The 13,703-nt window shown below is 33.5% G+C and overlaps 2 protein-coding genes across 3 annotated transcripts; one reads left to right on the top strand and one right to left on the bottom strand.

Annotated features, from left to right (window-relative positions):
- Positions 1-2,436: 2,436 nt before the first annotated feature.
- On the bottom strand, positions 2,437-12,834 carry LOC108768328 (protein N-terminal glutamine amidohydrolase). 2 transcript variants are annotated; one of them, XM_018518724.1, is made up of 6 exons: positions 12,743-12,834; positions 11,774-11,861; positions 11,281-11,442; positions 5,530-5,683; positions 5,171-5,441; positions 2,437-4,897 (listed from the first exon to the last, which is right to left on the bottom strand). In XM_018518724.1, exons 1-6 carry the CDS (start codon positions 12,807-12,809, stop codon positions 4,743-4,745), a joined length of 897 nt encoding a protein of 298 aa, XP_018374226.1. In that variant the 5' UTR covers positions 12,810-12,834; the 3' UTR covers positions 2,437-4,742. The 2 variants fall into 2 exon arrangements, with proteins under 2 accessions (XP_018374226.1, XP_018374225.1); XM_018518723.1 differs by lacking the exons at positions 11,281-11,442; positions 11,774-11,861; positions 12,743-12,834 and adding an exon at positions 7,317-7,739.
- Positions 9,080-10,511, top strand: LOC108768329 (isochorismatase domain-containing protein 2). Its single transcript, XM_018518725.1, has 4 exons — positions 9,080-9,401; positions 9,691-9,834; positions 9,910-10,095; positions 10,339-10,511. The coding sequence occupies exons 1-4, from the start codon at positions 9,273-9,275 to the stop codon at positions 10,489-10,491; spliced, it is 612 nt and encodes a 203-aa protein (XP_018374227.1). The 5' UTR covers positions 9,080-9,272; the 3' UTR covers positions 10,492-10,511.
- Positions 12,835-13,703: the final 869 nt, after the last annotated feature.

Raw genomic sequence — 13,703 nt, 5'->3', positions numbered from 1 at the left:
ATGCTGTTTTCCTGCTGGATAGCTAGCTGGATTAGAAATCTTGCCACCGTATTAGCTGCGATGCTGGCACTGACACGGTGGCAAGATTCTATTCCAGCTAGCAATCCAGCAAGAAAACAAGCATCGTGTGCCGCAGGCTTTAGATGCAATTTTATAAAAGAAAAGTTGTTTCTTTTAGCATAAAGTATCATGTTTCGTATTCCGAATTCGTGAATTTCGGATCACCCTGTATGTAAAGCCAATATGATTAATATGATACAATTAAATAAAGCTGCCTAAAAGATCCATTAATTTGTACATTTATATCTATATATATAGGTAATATCTACAGTAAAAAATTTACTTGAGAATTTAAAAAATCGACTATAAATTTTCCAATACAAAGCATTCTTATGAAACTTTCATAAACAGTTAATAAATGCTCTTACACATTTGATTGCATGAAAAAGACATATGTACATTACTTTTTTCTTATATTTTAATCACAAATAGATTTCCGAGGTAAATATAAATATTATAATTATGATCAATTAAAAAAATATAAATAATATGGTCAATTCAATTAAAATGTATTAATTAAAAAAATTTTCTCGAGGAATTTTATTCATACGTTATAGTATATATAAAACGTTTTGATGTGATCTGGTTTATCTGTTCATATTGCACAACGTACAAAAAGATGGAAAAAAGATCGAGTATCTTCTTCAGCATGATTTTATATTAATTATATAGCGTGTAAATATATAAACGATTACCCCCATAATTTAATTACGATATTGAGCTAAGCCTTCACGAACGATTTAGCAAGTACGTAGAAAAAAATTATTCAGGGAATAAAGACTAGAATATTCCTGAAAAGCCTTACCTTTGTCTTTTTAAAAGATTAACATAAAATATTACATTTTTTAAAGAAAAAAAACATTGTAAAAAGTCATAATTTAAAAAATTTACTTTAGTAAATATATAATTGTGAAAATTATCCTCGTTCTATAATTTTGTAATATAATTTTATGTACGCAGATTTTTACTGAGAAACATTAAAAATGTAACAAAATAATCTCTATAAATATGTATATAATTGTGCCATAAACGCGGATATAATATTATGATTGTATAAATGCATGTTGCACTTATTGCAATATTTTCTACTATTGTAAATTATATGCGATGTTGATAAAATATTTTTTAAAAAGGTGATTTTTTAGGAAATACAAACGTTAAGAAATTGTGTTATTGTACGACATAAATATAACAATGTAAAATGTAAAACTATATTTTATATATATATATATATATATTGCATCGATATATTTCTACTTTAATCATTTATAGAATCCGTAATAACTTGTTCCTGTACTCAAAAATAAATTAATTATATTTCTTAGTACTTTTTGTGATCAAAGCATAAAAAAATTATATCTTTATAATCAACACATTAAACTATTTTTAATATCTTTTTAATATCTTAAATTAAAAAATATTTTTTTCAAAGAAAACATACTTTTTATCTTTATAATTCTAAATTCAATTATTTCTAATAAAAAGATTTTTGAAATCGTGTATTAGATTTCTTTATATTGTTAGAAAATTGTTGGAGGAATAATTATATATTATTTATCCATCAATAATTATTGTCAATAAATATATACCTTATATTTATACATGTATTTTAATTAATTTCTGGATTAATTTACAAAATTAAATAATTTTATTACATATTTAATTTCGATATTTTAGTTAGATTGAGAAAAATATTCTAACGTAAGTAGAAAAGCATCTTATATCTTATTGATTAATCATTTTGTATTAATATTTTAAGTTTTATAAAAATATTTTTTAAACCGTGCTATATATTATGTATATTATTTTATTTTGTCATATCTTCCAATTACGTTTAAAATAAAATGTACCATAAATTTTTTATTTAATACCATAGTAATATCTTTAACAATGTTTTCAATATTTGTTTGTAAAGGCGAAAAGATTAATGATTAATCATTAATCAAAAAGATAAGGATAGGACTTTAGGAAATAACCACAAAGCTTGAGAGTATTCTGTAAAATTCGAAGCTTAGACGAACGGAGTGCATCCATTTATTGTAATAACCCATCATATACTCGAAAGGAGAAGGTCATAAAGAGGTTTTCATGATTCTCTGCAAATATGCGAAAACGTGGCAATAGACTTATGATCTTTAAGTCCAGGCGTTTACAGGTCGTAAATGACAATGGTAAGAGAATATGTCACCGAACGCCGACAAATATATATATAATATATATGTATATATATAAAACATTGTATAAGTTAACATTTCCGACTAAACTCTTATCGGTGTATCGAAATCGATACAATATAATTACAATATATCTGTATAATAAATATGAAATATCGATATATATGTATACAATATATATATCATAATCGTAATAGTTCTGCTCTGATATATTTAGCAATATCTTGTCTGAACGATAAAGAGAATCTTTTTTTCGGTATTTTTGTCTTTTGATAAAGTTTCTCGAGATTACTCGCTAAGAAGATCGGTCCCGAATTTTCCACACGTTGCGCGTTCATTAAAAGAAACCTGTCGTGGAGACTGCTGTCGAACAATTTATACTAAAGCGATTTTCGGTGACTAGATACTTCGAAACCGTAAACTCCTCCGCTTACAAGTACGTACGCTCGTAGTAACATGATATATGCGAACTGGAGGTAAATATGTGTCGATGAGAAAGATAGAGTGAACTAGTGAGAGACTTTGGAAGGCAAAGAGTGGACGAACTCTTAAAACTATCGACCCGACCGGTGGATCATTTTACGAATTATTCGTAACGTCGACTCGTCGAGTTGATAGTTCGATAGTAATTGCTTGTTGATAAACTTCCCCGTTGCACTCAACCGAATGAAACAACTAATAATGAAATTAAATTATAAATGCAAATAGATATAGCTCTACGGAACTTGCGTTCCACATCGTCACCATTATTAAATAATGTGAAGTACATGAGGGTCGAGGGAAGAAAGTCCACACAAAGGCTAAACTTTCAAGGTTGCCGCATCTGATAAAATGCGTATAACATAACACGCGATTTAACCCTTTATGATCCAAGGTTACATCATGCTAATCGGAGGTGGCGAGCATTTTACACTTATTTTGCATATTAAAGTTATTCTGATATATCAAGGCCACTCCATAATCGCGAATGTTTAAATGAGTATTTATTCATACTTGAATCATAAAGAATTAATCGCAAAATCACAAGAATAAATGTTTGTGATGAAATCTAAAATATAAAGTAATAATTCAAATGGCTTAATAAGACATTCAATATATCTACGGAATATCGAAAAATAATGTTAAATCTTAATGAATAGAACATATTTTGTGCTTATCTTATTTATAGAACAGATAGAGAATTTAAAGCATTCGTTGTAGAACTTCCTATCGTCACTAAAGCGACGTGTGTTCGTTGAGTCAACAGGTTCTTCGATGTTAACAATTGGTCGCGTGACGACGTTGTATATCCACTCAAGTTAATACGCCAATTAGGGAAGCCGCTCAACAAGCGAATATGTATCTCTTAAGAATCGACTTTTAGTATAAACAGTAAGGTAAGTATAGCATAGGTATTCAAAGTAGAAAGTGTAAAGTATCACAAGAATTACAATAATCGTAATAATTACATTACGTCGCAAAGATTAAGTTCTTGACCTTACTACATCGATCGCACAGTAATTATAAGCGCTTTTAATCGCGTCTCGCGCTTCGAGCACGCGCCGATAGACAAAGGGATCTCTATCAAGTCGGATAATTCTCTGTAAATACATCATCAGTCTTTGACACAATAATTATAATAACACCACTGACAGAGTAAAGCCGTGAGAAATATCGCTTTATGGCATGGAGACGAAAGTACTTATATAAAATATGATTCGAGTTCGGAAATGTGATCGAATTTGTGCTACATTTGCCGGAAGAGAGCACCCCATCCCGGATAAATTCTGCGAAGGAGACTTTAGTAGAAGAGAGAAAATGGATTTCGATGGAGCCCATTAATACGATGCATAAGCACTTATCGAGAGTATTCAAAAAGCAGCTCAGCAGAATCGTTCTTCATGCGCGGCAAGCCAAATCACTCGATTGGAGAATAAACGTCAATCCCGTTATTATATTGCAAAAAGTGCATGTTTTTGTTATCGATATACATAGGTTTTGATTGTGATAAAACATGAGATTTTTAAATCTTTCTACCTAAGAATCGGAACATCTCGATTAATAATAATAGATAAATAATTATTACTTGCATTGATAATTTTATATATTCATTGGCTTCACGTTACCCGAAGGTTTATGCGTAAAGTTTTGTTCGTGTCAGAACAGAGGAGCAAAAAAGTAATCAATAATAATTGATAAATTTATCTGAATTACCTAAAACGTCCATTCACGACGGTATAACGAAACTTTGACAAAAGTATCACACAACGCCATAATAAATTTAATTTCGCTAAAACCACCTCGGTCCCAGCTCGGTTTCCGAGCAAACCTTGCTCAAATAGCAATACAACGACTTTATATTTGAAATTCTGCCGTATTTAGCAGCAATTAACTAACATTATTATCAAATTTCGCTCAAGTATTTTAGCCCACGATGATGACATGCACCAAACCAATTTCCTTAGGCCATACAATTGATTTCCAAGATGTTTTATCAAAGCGTACGAACGTCGCGTTGCAATTCACGACTTAAGTTGCTGTAGCTTGCGGTTGAGGCGGCGTCGGCGCCTGTGTGTTGACATTTGGCCTATAAAATCGGTTAACTAATTGTTTCAAACTCATTACAACGCCTAGTCCGGTTCCTAGTTCCATGTTGATGAATGAGTCGAGATTATCCTTGCAAGCTGGAACGTACGAAATGAAGCCGATGAATAAGAAATGTTCATAAATAGATCGTTCTACACAAATATACGTGCAGTTCAAAAATTCATGGTATAATCCAAATGGAGATTAAATGTTGGAAGACGATATTAAGAAAGGAGTATATGTCGAGGTCCCATTTTCTACTATGTTCATATCGGACGTGAATGTGATATTTCTAAGAGGCCAGGATGTTGCGAGAATTGTACAGGAAATCTTTCGTAGGTCCACAGAATTTTCTGAAGTTTCCTACATACTTGGTGTCGATATTGGAGGATAATCCGGTGGTGTCTTGATCCAAGTACCGTCCTTGCGCTTCATGTGATGTCGATTTGATGCGAACTGTTGTAAGTACACGCTGGCGGGCACCAGACGGAATCTTCTGTGATACTCGGGCCGCAGGGCCTCGTCAGATCGGAAGGTTTCGGTCGCGTACTTCCAGAAATGCGTGGGAAACGGCAGGCAGCTTTCTAAATCGTACACCACCGCCCTTTCGTCGGGTGCGTAAATGAGAATAGCATGGTAATCCTACAGAGAAACAAGACATTCTTATGAAATATCAATAGAAGGTAAAAGACATTTCTTAGTTTAATTATCGTCTCACCGCGATACTAACCCACACAACTAATTTGTCTTCATCCTTCCCCGATCGTTGACGCCAAAGGGGAACGCTTCGTCGTGGGTTGCTTACGAAAACAACGTGACAATGTTGCAATTCGGAAGGATGCCTAGTCGCCACGTCTTGACAGAGCTTCCAAACATTTTCCTCGCTGAAATTGGGTACAAACCGCCCTTTATCCTCGACCACAAATATTTGTGCAATCTATAATTGATTCGTTTTTCTACCAGAAATACGAAAGAATAGTTATACAACGATTAACAAAACATTTTACTTGTTACGTATGACACAAATATTTCATTTGTTTGCATTTTATCTTATTTGTTATTTATATCACAGACATAAATAACGAATAAGAGAATAAATTTAAATGAAAATACGGATATTAATCTTTAATTTAAATCACATTCAGGAAAACATCAAAGATTTTTATATTAAGTTATTTATTACTTATGCATTATTATGTTGTACTCGTTAAGGATTTAAATTACTGAAATATAATAACTAAATAAATTTAATAATATTAATAATATTAACTTTATTAATATTAGAATTAATAAAGTTAATATTAATAATATTAACTTTATTAATATTAGAATTTATATAGATAATACTAATAATATTAATAAATATTAAATCAAATTATATTTTATGTATAATATTGTATAGAATACATCCAATTGTGGGAGTTGCTACATACAAAAAGCCAACATAATAAAATTATAACATAATAAAGAGAATATAAAGAATATTTAATGATGGTATTAATTACAGCAAAAAAAGCTCGATCTTTGAGGTTCACTCTGAAAGTGCAAAAATTACAAAGAATCGCCCTACAAAGTCATAAAAAAAAAAAAAACAGCGTCGACGCTATTAGATCAAATAAACAGAGTGCAGCTATTATCGAATGATCATAAAACGTATAAGTAAAAAGCTAAAAAGAATCGCTTCACCTACCTGCAGGTTACGTGTTCTGTGCAATTACGAGGGAAATGAAACCGATCTATAATCGTGCTCGTGCAAGTGCGGTTTAGCGCGACAACAGCTTCGCGTGCCACCACATTTCGTGCGCATTATTTATCGCATGCATTATTAATTGCAATAAAAGCGGGTTTGTGCATTCGCGCCCGTTTAAACGGCACACGTGAAGCAGCCGGCAGTTAAACGGCGTGAGTGCCAGTACAGCTGTACTGGTGGATAGCCACGAAATAAAAATTCATTTCGCAGAAAGAAAACTAACTGAAGCGGAAAATGCGAATAAGCGGTCGCACAAAGCTCCCGTTAAATCTCTGACCTATATATTTATCGATCTCCTTAAAATAGGTTACTTTACGTCGAAACGCAATACTTTTCGACAGAAACTTCATCCATTCGTATTTATAAATCGAGATAGTTCGGAATAAATTCCAATTTACGAGACAAAAGTGCTATTTGCTCCAAATGTATTCGAGACTTGAAACTGCGCTCAATTAATTCTTAAACTTTGAGATCAGCATTACGACACGCTGTTACTATTCGAAATTTCATCTCACACTGTCAAGAATCATCAGTGAAAGCAACAGGAGGGAGCGGGCGATTTAGTAGTTTCGAATTACGCGCCGCGCAAAAATGGCCGCGCGTTCTCGCGCGCGGTCGTCCGCACCGCCGCAACGTATCGATCGGAGCACGGGTGCATGCCGCAATACGGCGCGTTTGTTTGTCCGAGGATCGATCGGGGAACCCTGACCGGGTCGGGGCACGCTTTCGCCGATTGCGGTGACGCCGACCCCGCGAAGATCACTTACCAGTAGCAGCTGGTGTTGACGCAATCGGACGCCTTGGTGAAGAGAGGCACCAGGGGCTTCGCGTTCCCGGTCACGCGAGGTTCAACGGCCATCCTGCGGACGTTCCTGCGGGACACGACGTGAGATACGAAGCAGACCGAACGTACCGGACACGCGGAAACACGAGTGCGTTTAAGCGAACCGTGTCAATCACCCCGTGAGCCTCATAACGAAACGTTATACGATCTCGAACTTCTCGTCCTCGTTCTTAGCCGCGACGCGCACACCCAACCGGTCGGGACATCGTTTAACTACTGCACCTCGGCGCAGCTCGTTCAAGCCCAGTGTCCCCAAATCGAATGAGGAAACCCCACCACGCGGCGCTCTCATAAACCTCCGCGCACCTGCGCACTACGCGGCATGACCTTGTGGACTGTACTCGGGGCGATTTTGGGCGATTTCCATTACTTAAATTAAACTACGTTTCAAAACATTTCATAACAAAACGTCTTCGAGGAATGTTTCAGGATTGATAAAAAGTGTTTTTTTAAAATACAATATTGTCTTTTAAAAATACATTTTTAATATTTTGAACATGTTTTAAATATAGTATTAAAAGAAACTTGCTTTAAATCAATTCAAACATGTTCCAAACATATCTTTTATCAATCTTGGAAAATTTTACTGGATATAATACAGAAAATGGATAAAATTGAAAAATTTTAGAAATTTAGTATTCCATATATTTTAATATAATTTTAATACAATATGGATATAATAGAAAGATTTTAGGAATTTTGTATTTCATAAATTTTTTGAAGTGAAATTTTTCTCTAAAAAGTGAAAATTGGGCAAGTCGTGAAAAAGAGCTCAATTTTCAATCTTTAAGAAATTTCACTTTATAGAGTGATCTACTCTGAAAAGTGAAATCTCATTCTTAAAGATTGAAAATAAAAGCAGGAAGAATGGGGTGAGAGAAGGAAAACAATTTTTCTAATGTTTTTTAAATGCTGATTCTTAAATGCTTTGTTTTTTCGTAAGAGTCCTATTTTTACAAAATATGCACGCAACTGAAGAAAATGAGTGTGATCATCGCGCATGTGTGGATTTTTCCCTTGATTTGATAACATAACATTGCGCCCGATTGCGTTGACACATGGCGTGTACTGGCGTGTATACACCTGACATGTAACGCAAGAATAAACACGAGATGCAGTGCGTTTCTTATTCGCGTGCAGATTTATTATCGCCGCGCGGGTGATAAATAAATTCAATGAGAAATAGAGTAAAAAAAATAAAGGTTATCTCGCTAGCCTCGTTTATATTAAGTCTGCAAGAAACTAGCCTCATATGTGAAATGTTTCTACTTGCATTTAAACATATCCTGATTATTGTTTTTCCAAAATATTGTAATCTAATTACTGTATTTTTTATTCATAAATAAAATGAATTTTAGGAACAATAGGAACAGCCTCTTGTCAGCTTTGATGAAAATTATAGTATTTGATAAATATTTTTAATAAGAATTCACGTTGTGCCAACGAATGTTTGATTTTATAGGAAGCGTTTATCTATAGCCTTCATTAATTGTTTAGAGTACATCTTGTTGATATAAATATTTTAAATTAATGAAATGGACAATAGAAATAGCATCTTGCTAGTAATGAAAATTATTGCAGTAGTTGATAAATATTTAATATAAAAATCGATGTTCTGCTAACGCGTATCGTTCTACAAGAAGTATTTGTTCGTAGCCTTCATTAATTGGTTAGAGCGTATCGTTAGTTAGCATAACATAGATAAAAATTCCTGATATCACATGACTCATATCTTGCATCTCGTATATAAACTTGTCGAGTACGTCATACTTCGTAGTGATTTTCAAGTTTTCGTGAAACGCAATTTGTCGCATTGTTTCTTCGTGTGCACATTAAAATCAAGTAATAATCGCGATAACGTAAACAATAACGAATAACGATGGCTATAAATCCTGCGAAAGCTATACTCCGGCAAGGAAGGACCGCGCTATTTATATGCGATGTTCAGGAAAAATTTACCAAGGCTATATTCCAATTCGATAAAATAATTCAAAACTCAACGAAACTGGTAAATTCATCAAATTATAACCTCTTTTTACTGTACGATTTATGTTAGAACGTAAATACATGTTGAGGTTATGTTATTTTTCATAATTACAAAGCCTGTTCTTTTCAGCTGAATTTCTGTACACTTCATTTTTTTCCCCTTTTTCTCTCCACATTGAAGAAAAAAGAGCAAAGATGAGAGGTGCAAGACACGTTCAACTAAAAAAAAAAGAACAGACTTAAGGCCATTCAGTTGTAAATTAATATTATTACAATAAAATTGTCGTAGTACAAAATACTATTGTTTATAGATCAGCGCTCTAAGAATTATGAATGTGCCTATGCTAGTGTCCGAACAGAATCCAAAATCTTTGGGGAAAACTATTCCTGAACTTGATATCTCTGGAGCCAAGGGACCTTTTGCAAAGATGCAATTTAGTATGTGTACTCCTGAAGTAAGTACATATTATATTTATGTTCTACAAATAGTATTAATATCAGTTACATAAATGCTGTTTTGCTCTTTTCAGATTAATAAGGAACTTGCGACACTTTGCAATGGACAAAAACCAGAGTCTATTATACTTATAGGTGTCGAAACGCATGTCTGTGTAGAAAATACAGCTGTTGACTTAAGACAATACGGTTATGAAGTTCATACTGTGGCAGACTGTTGTTCATCGCGTACTCAAGAGGATAGATTACTAGCTTTGGAGGTATGTTCTATGATTAGGCATGTTTCTTTTATTTTAACTGAACTTCTTGCAGTTTATCTTTCTAGACTTGTGCTATCTAGTTTATCAACTATTATTGCAACATAAATGTTCTAATTTTTAGAACATTTATATTAAATTTCTGTTCTTTTAAAAAAACAGATGTTTTGATATATGTATATTCCTTTATCAAGTTTATTATCTTATTAAATATGCATTGTTCAAATTATATTTATTTTTTTACAGAGAATGCGAGACATAGGATGTCACATAACCACTTCTGAGAATGTTATATTCAAGCTTATACGGGACGCAAGCAGTGAACAATTCAAAACTATATTGTCTCTCGTTAAAACACCAACTCCATACACAGGGTTAGTTCCTGTCTCAAAAATATAAATTTCTTGAAAAAAAAAATATATATAGAAAGATCTTTCTATATTTTTCTATGTACACATGTTATATCAATGATATATATATAGATATTATTAGTTCACATACAGTCATAAATGGTTTTAAGAAATAAAGAGATTATATTTTATTAAAATATCAATGTATTTACTTACGCAAGACAAAAAGCTTAATGTATATAAATACTTTGTACGATTTATAAATCAAGTTTGTATCAATCAGGTTTGAATATTTATTTCATGCCTGTCGAGCCAAATCCTTCTGCACCTCTATTAGTATCAGTTAAGGTATCTACTTCTTCTATTTTAGGATATGTAATTTTTTCACAAATTAATTGAGCTATGCGATCACCAGGTACAACTTCGAAATCCTCATTACTGTGGTTGAATAGTACTACACCAACATTACCACTGTTTCAAAAAAATAAATAAATCAATAAAATAAAAACAATGGTACTGTTGCTCATGTCCATAATCAGTCCTTAAATTTAATGCTTCCTTAAATTCATTTTTACATGCTCTGTAGGTGCCAATAAAATAATTCGTAGAATATTTAAAGTTAAATCTGAGAAAGCTTTAAATATAGGCCTGACTGTAAATATGAGCATTTGACATTTTGTTATCCTTTGGTGCTTTCCAGCAAGACAGTATAATACAGTGATCATTTCATCTCTAACATTACCAAATAAGGATGTAGTGATTCATTATGTTATATATCATTTCTGTTTCTTGCTGGAAAACTCCCTTTGTCTTTGTAGAAACTGTGCATAGTGTGTACCGATAATCTGCATCTATTACGCCTGCACCAACATCTATGTGATTTTTCCATGCTAGACCAGATCGTGGTGCGACTCTGCCGTACGTACCAAAAGGAACTTCTATTTGCAAATCAGTCTTGACTAATTCCTTGCCATGGCTTCGTATAATATATTTGTACGCACTGTATCACACAAGAGAAATATTTTAGAAACTTACATGATCTTGATCCAATTTCAACGATTATTGTTATAGATAGAGAAATGCCCACCAAATACATAATTATCATAATCGAAGATAGATTTCTTTGTTCTCACTAGGCTTATTAGGTTACTTAACAATTTATCTTATATATAACATATATTTATATATAATATTTTGAACGAATGTAACTAATACAGCAATTGTAGATTGACCGACATCACTCTCTTATTGTCACTAGCTATTAGTACTTGGTAGAGCAGAGTAATAGGAAAATCAGTAAAATCAGTAATCATAGAGTGGGAATGATGTACCTCCGTAGATCGTAACCTGCCGCATATTCCGACCCCTTCATCGGTGGGAACGCTTTGTCCGACAACTTAGCGAACTTCAGCACGTTTCCTGACATGACGAAATTTTTATCTCTTAAGTACGAATTCTTCGCAATCCGATTCACAAGAATCACGAGTGCCCAACGATGCCACGCTATGCCACGCTATGCCACGCCGGTTTGCCGCCAAAACGAGACGATCGTTGGGATAGTGGCGGTAAACACTAAACAGCTGCATCCGTCGTTATTCATTTTAGTGTCACGTATTCATATGAATTTGAAAAACACAATTATCTCGCAAAGCTAAAAAAAAACGTGGCATTTTTTGACAATCGCGATCATTGATTGTGAGATATGTGATAACGAAATTGATAAATCTTGATACCACAATCATTGTTTTTACCGCGAAATTTAAATGTACGGATCTGTCGTTTTTGTATCTATGAAACGAGAAACAAAAAAATGTTATGCTTAAACCCTGTGTACAATCGGAGAAATATTAGAAAAGAGAATAAATATTATAAATATCAGAAATAAAAAAATTAGGAAATGAATAAAAAATATTTAAATAACTTATTGTATTTTATATGTATTTGTTATGCGTTATGTTTCTTTTGTATTCTTAATTTTTTATTTATTTCTGTTCCTAATATTCTTCCATTGTGAAAAGGACTTTATAGTGACTCTGACTAATTGAACATCACTGCACGTCTTCAATGATATTCTTTTAAGGTTTAACTATTTTTATCTATCTCATACGGAAGTACTTCTCGTTCCTTTGAGAATACGATAATAGAAAAAAAAACTGGATCCAATACTATGAGAATATAGAACGCAATGGACGATAATGTGCAGGTCTATATGGAGACACGTGTTCGTATAGAGAACAACAGTATAATTAGCTGCAAAACTGTGCGTTATTATCGCAGAATGGTTAATGTCGGTGACCGACCTTTTATGCGACTGTATAAAACTCGATATACACGGATCGACATCGCTCGTACAATGTGAAATGGCATGAAGGCGAAACGAATGCCAGTGTTTTCGGAGAAAAACTGTTTCTCTGATCTCTCCTCCGCATGCAATCGCGTAAAGCGCATGTCTGATGCGTGATAGGTGATGGCCAGCATACCTCATGGATAATAAATGGGTGCATTCAGAACGACAACCGCTCACTAAGCGTTCAATGAGCTCTTTCATCTGATTGGTATGTTCCATTAGATCCTAAAATATAGACCAATCAGATAAAAGAACTCACTCAGCGCTCAGTAAGCGGTTGTCGCTCTGAATGCATCCAATGAACATCCGCATACGCGGTTACGCGCGCGATTCAACACGATTTCCGATTTTTATTCAATTGTGGAAGAAATCTATCATGAATTTATGTGGTTTCTCACCACATGAGATTTTCTGATTGCGACATGCCGATCGGCAAAATAATATATGGCTCGTTATCGAATGGTCTTTTGAGCCGTTTGCACAATTTTTTTTTTGCACAAGAAGATCGTTAATGCTCGTTTGTGTGATGATAGAACTACGTCGTCGAAACGACGACTCATATATAACCTCAATTACTGACGATATAGCATTAAAAACCAAACAAATTGTAATTTTGTGACAATATAATATACTGTCACAAAATTACAATTTTTTCCTCTATATTTGGATAATATTATTCTGTTAAATTCATAATTTTTTATTAAAATATAAATGCTTTCCTCTCCTTTCCTTCTGAGAGAACAGGGGAGAAAAGGAGAGAGAAAAGGAAAAAAGATGAACTGGTGCAAAAGTTCAACCAAAAAGTACAGGCCTCATGTGTTCTTCAATTACCTTTAGACCCTATGGGCTCTTTTTATTAGAACGAAAATTTGCAAGGTGGAGTCTTTAAGGATGTTCTGGCTATACAATCCCAG

This window comes from Trachymyrmex cornetzi, unplaced genomic scaffold, assembly GCF_001594075.2.
Source record: "Trachymyrmex cornetzi isolate Tcor2-1 unplaced genomic scaffold, Tcor1.1 scaffold78, whole genome shotgun sequence".
Lineage (NCBI taxonomy): Eukaryota > Metazoa > Arthropoda > Insecta > Hymenoptera > Formicidae > Trachymyrmex > Trachymyrmex cornetzi.
This window is presented reverse-complemented; position numbering and strand designations above follow the sequence as displayed.

Coding starts and splice junctions, on each gene's coding strand:
- LOC108768329 (XM_018518725.1), top strand. CDS start 9,273: ATGGCTATAAATCCTGCGAAAGCTATACTCCGGCAAGGAAGGACCGCG. Junction 9,402..9,690: donor TTCAAAACTCAACGAAACTG/GTAAATTCATCA, acceptor TATTGTTTATAG/ATCAGCGCTCTAAGAATTAT. Junction 10,096..10,338: donor ATAGATTACTAGCTTTGGAG/GTATGTTCTATG, acceptor ATTTTTTTACAG/AGAATGCGAGACATAGGATG.
- LOC108768328 (XM_018518724.1), bottom strand. CDS start 12,809: ATGCCATTTCACATTGTACGAGCGATGTCGATCCGTGTATATCGAGTT. Junction 5,684..11,280: donor GTAATAGATGCAGATTATCG/GTACACACTATG, acceptor ACCCAATTTCAG/CGAGGAAAATGTTTGGAAGC. Junction 5,442..5,529: donor AAGACAAATTAGTTGTGTGG/GTTAGTATCGCG, acceptor GTTTCTCTGTAG/GATTACCATGCTATTCTCAT.